Source organism: Xyrauchen texanus, chromosome 22 (assembly GCF_025860055.1).
Source record: "Xyrauchen texanus isolate HMW12.3.18 chromosome 22, RBS_HiC_50CHRs, whole genome shotgun sequence".
NCBI lineage: Eukaryota > Metazoa > Chordata > Actinopteri > Cypriniformes > Catostomidae > Xyrauchen > Xyrauchen texanus.
This window is the reverse complement of record NC_068297.1, coordinates 200,877-205,876: the sequence shown is the minus strand read 5'-3', so window position 1 is coordinate 205,876 and position 5,000 is coordinate 200,877. Positions and strand designations below refer to the sequence as shown.

Below are 5,000 nucleotides of genomic sequence, written 5' to 3'. Positions count from 1 at the left end.
ACATGGGGTAACCTCCTCGTGGTCGCTATAATGTGGTTCTCGCTCTCGGTGGGGGGTGTGGCGAGTGACTCCAGTCAGGTCTGCTTAGCAACCAAATTGACCCAGTTGCTAGGGAGAGTAGAGTCACATGGGGTAACCTCCTCGTGGTTGCTATAATGTGGTTCTCGCTCTCGGTGGGGCGTGTGGTGAGTGACTCCAGTCAGGTCTCCTTAGCAACCAGTTTGACCCAGTTGCTAGGGAGGGTAGAGTCACATGGGGTAACCTCCTCGTGGTCGCTATAATGTGGTTCTCGCTCTCGGTGGGGGGTGTGGCGAGTGACTCCAGTCAGGTCTGCTTAGCAACCAAATTGACCCAGTTGCTAGGGAGGGTAGATTCACATGGGGTAACCTCCTCGTGGTCGCTATAATGTGGTTCTCGCTCTCGGTGGGGCGTGTGGTGAGTGACTCCAGTCCGGTCTCCTTAGCAACCAATTTGACCCAGTTGCTAGGGAGGGTAGAGTCACATGGGGTAACCTCCTCGTGGTCGCTATAATGTGGTTCTTGCTCTCGGTGGGGCGTGTGGTGAGTTGTGTGTGGATGCCGTGGAGAATAGCGTGAAGCCTCCACACGCGCTACGTCTCCACGGTAACGTGCTCAACAAGTCACGTGATAAGATGCGCGGATTGACGGTCTCAGACGTGGAGGCAACTGAGATTCATCCTCCTCCATCCGGATTGAGGCGAGTCAATGTTATTTGCTTTTATTCTATTTTATTTATTCTATATGATGCTTTGGCAACATTGTTTTTGAAACTTTCATGCCAATAAAGCCCATTGAATTGAATTGAATTGAATTGAATTGAGAGAGAGATACAGAAAGAGAGAAAGAGAGAGAGAGGGGGGGTGGGGGGCACATAAGAGGAGTGTAAGACTGTGTGTTTACCTGCTGCCGTGAGTGTCCACATCACACACCTACAAAACACACCAACAGAGGAAAACATCAAGCGTTATTCTTTTGATTTGATTTCCAAACGGCAAATCTTCACAAATAAACTTCAATATTCATACAGCTCTGTTCATCTGTGAGGAACAACACAAATCTTTAAATGAAGACATACAAACCGGTTCAAGAAGCTGCTGAACTTCATTCATGTGGGAAAAACACACATGAGAGTTTCACATGAATCAAACAGTTTGAGAGTTTGAATGTTTGCATTCTTTTAAACACCTTAAACATGTTTTGGTTCTCCAGTCCGGTAAAGTTGGAAATATAGTCACAGATTCGAACTTCCCGGATCAATAACTAATTACAGAAACGTTGTTAAAATACAAACGCCACCTCTTCCCTGACACTGATACTGTTACATGTTGTGTTACTCTGTTACACTAATTCAGTCACACATCAGGGGTCTCCTGCTGGTTATACTCAGGGGTGTAAAGTAACTAATTACAAATTCATGAATGTAATTAACTACTTTTTCCTAAGAATTATACTTTTTTAAGTAGTTTAAATATTGTATACTTTTACTTGAGTACATTTTAAGTGCTGTAACTGTACTTTTACGGCACTCTTTTCTCACCGTCCTGATTTTACTTTTATCCATCAACATGATTGTAGGAGCTATTTTGGGTTTAGTTTAATCTAAATTGTTGTGCTATTGGAGCACTGTTATGTTTTGTTAGGTGTAGGATCCTTTATTTTGTAGGGACCTTTATTTTGACAGTTGGTGAGAATGTTTGAATATAAAGATGGCCGCCTCTCACCTTTTCATAAAACAAGGAAAAAGAACAAGGAAGCTTTGGGAACGTATTAAGCATACAGTTCTTTACATCACTATTGGATTGCTATTGAACCGCTATTGAATCACTATTGAACACTACTGAACACTATTTGGACATTATTTTGATATTAAATTGTGCCTTTAAACCACCATTCTTCAATCACCTACCAATCGTTTGTTGGATTACTGGAGTCCATGCTTTGTCTGCTACTACCAACCTACTTACCTGCTCGCTGCCTGCCTTGCTCTGCTTACGAACCTATTTACCTACCTGCTGGAATTCCGTCTCATCCACCGCAAAAAAGGTACAATTTAAGTTTCTCTGTGTTGGATAGCTTGTCAAAGAAGTTAAGCAATACGTCCCAGCTAAGAGTGGTCCGCCAACACAATGATTGTCTAGAGAATCTCACGACTCCCGTCAAATCAAATCACACATACATGTTCATAGTTCAACACCTGGAAGGGATTTTCGCAGTGAAAAAGGCAGATTGCTTGATCGTGTCATGAGAGTTTAACTTGCTCAAGCCACATATCAGCATTAATCCTGCCTCAAATTTGAAGAAACATCTCGAGGTAAATTTAATATTTCTGTTTGCTAAATTCTGTCTATAATGTGATTATAGTGTGATTGAACTCTCTATCGCTGAGATTATTAGGTTTGAGGTGAGAGATTAATGCGATGTTATCAATAGGGCAATAAAATGATTAAGATGTTTATCAGAAGAAAGAGAGAGACGTTCTCGATCAAAAGATTGAGTAGTTTTCTATATTTAGTCTATATTCTAGAACAGGGGTGTTCACTACATCAATCATGATAGCAAGAGCACCACTGGTTGGTTGATCTAGATGAAATATAAAAGATTGACTTTTTATTTCCTGTCATCTGTCGCTGCGTGCTGTTTGATTGACAGGCGGCTAATGTTTGAGCGCTAATGCGCCTATATGATCAAATACACTTTATAATTCCGTCCCACTGTTTATAATTTAAAAAAGCGTATGACAAACACACACAGGGCAGCTGCCCGTAATTCTCTCTCTCTCTCGAACTGTCGTCACCGGCCGCCTTTATCCCTTGCACGCCCCATAAGGCTGATTGGCCCCGCCCTCCTCCGCTCTACAAATGTATCTCATAAGTAATTACTGTAATAGAGACAGATCTACTGTGAACTCTGAAGTTCCCAATCGATGGCAAGTCATTTCTGGAGAAGAAATAACGCTTCCGGAACCAAGATGGCTGACAAAGTGGACTTGTTGCACTCTATTAAACTAAAGTATGTTTAATGGAATGTAAAGTTTTGAAACAAGAGTGTCTCATGAGTTCATTCCTCTCAGTACTCACCGTGTTGCTGCTCACAGGTCTCGGTAATGACGTGGATCGGTACGGCGGTCTCGGCGCGCCATCTGAGCAGTTTGAAACTGGACTGGAGCTTTTCTTTCTGTCGAGGGTCCTACGAGAAGCCTCTTGTGAGCACCTCTTATCCAGCTGTCTTTCTCTTGTGTGTGTGGAGTTTATTTCATCTTCTCTCCGCACTTGGTCGATATCAGTCTCCAGGTAGGTTCTTCCTGATGTCTCAATGAAGGCTGATTCCTCTTGAGTTCTTCTCAGGATCTCATTAGCATCCAGAATCTTACAGCTTGGCAAACACTTGGCCCACTGGCACACAGAGGCGGGTCCATTAATCTCATGGCCGTTTGACAGAGAATCTCTAATGGAGCTCAACCAGGGACTGACGGTGACGGAGTGTGAGGTAGAAGTCGGACTTTGTGGCGTGTCTTTCTGACGGACCGCACCAAAGGCTTCCAGACACTCGGGGTCCAGCACCCTGCATGTGACCTCATTGAGAAACTGAGAGAACTTGAGCTTCTCTTCAATCTTCTGTTTGAGATCCGTTGATGTCGTTGAAGCAACAGAAGTGCCCTGACTGGAGGTCAAGCTCTGCGAGGAGTCTCTACGTCCAACGGCAACTCGCTCTGCTCCCTCGTGGCTTTCAAAACCCAGCACGCTGTCCTGACAGCTGTCGGAGTTCCGGTAGCCGGTCTCAGAATCGCTCATTCCCTCGGGTCGACACCCGGAGCCGGCGCGCACTCTGAACACCTCCTCGCTGTGCTGTTTTATGGAGCTCCTCAGGAGACATGTGGCTCCGGAGCTCCAGCTGTTGGTGTCCCAGCTGTCGTCCTCGCTGGAGCTGCGATGACTGGAGCTGGAGCTCCTGAGACTCGGACTGGAGCTGCACAGACTGAAGTTTGAGCTCTGAAGGGTTGAAGAAGTCGGGAAGCTCTTGAGGCTGGACAATGAACCCTGCCGGCTGGAGAGCGAGCTCTTCACAGCGGCCGCTGAGGTGGAAACTGACCCGTGTAGAGAGGGTGAGGAGAGACTCGATGGGCATCGTGATAGCGGATCTTCATCCAGATCGCTCTGACATCCTGAGAACACCGGACAAGAGGCCGTCGACGAACAGGATCCTCGCTCCTGCCTGATGGATGAGATTTTAGGCCTCAGCGGCCTCTTCAGGGTGGACAGTGTCCCGTTGACCGTCACCCCTCTGCCTGTTTTTGACGAGCCGTTCTGCATTATCACTCCACCATAAATGGTGTGTGTGGAAAACTGGACCATGATGAACTGGGCTGTCCTGATTTCAACAGTCCTGCCCTCTCACAGATGCCCTAAATGATGAGCAGACAAATGCTGACTGAGAGAGTGACACACTTTCTCTAACGCTCTCTCTGATCTGTCAGCAGAAAAACATCGACAGCCAATAATTCATACAGATGATTCACATACAGTTTTCTGAATGGACACATGTGCCAAAAGTGAAAACACAATCATAGCGAGCAAACAGTGTATTTTGCCCTCTATTTGTGTATTGATTAAAGTCAAACAGTAATCCTGGTTAACTTTCCAGGTCAGTTGCTCTGTAGAACAGGATATTGATCACGGATCCCACGTGATGGAAAGGATGTTAGCGGTGCAGCTGAACTTCCCATAAATCCATTCTTCATTGGAGATGATGTTTACAGAGGCAGATCACAGGTCTCATGTGCTGATCATCTTGTATATTATTGGTTAGACCAGGGGAAGTTGTCACAAAGGTTAAGATTTGGACTAAAAGTTGCACAAATGTATGTTTCAGAAGCCTCTTAAATTCTGCCCTGTGTGTTACAGCTCATGAGTAAACAAGCAAACAGAATCAAAATCATATTGACATACATTCAGGCACAGGTCAAATATATTACAAAGGAAA

General features: G+C 45.0%; 1 protein-coding gene across 1 annotated transcript in view; it reads right to left on the bottom strand.

The window, feature by feature from the left end:
* LOC127662262 (brain-enriched guanylate kinase-associated protein) overlaps positions 1 to 4,330 on the bottom strand; it is a 32,914-nt gene extending 28,584 nt beyond the window's left edge. Inside the window, exons 1-3 of the mRNA XM_052153392.1 lie at positions 3,098 to 4,330; positions 1,046 to 1,057; positions 921 to 949 (exon numbers count right to left, since the gene is read on the bottom strand). Of these exons, the coding sequence (XP_052009352.1) occupies positions 921 to 949; positions 1,046 to 1,057; positions 3,098 to 4,330 (1,274 nt within the window). The remainder of the gene's footprint in view (positions 1 to 920; positions 950 to 1,045; positions 1,058 to 3,097) is intronic.
* Between the last annotated feature and the right edge of the window lie 670 nt (positions 4,331 to 5,000).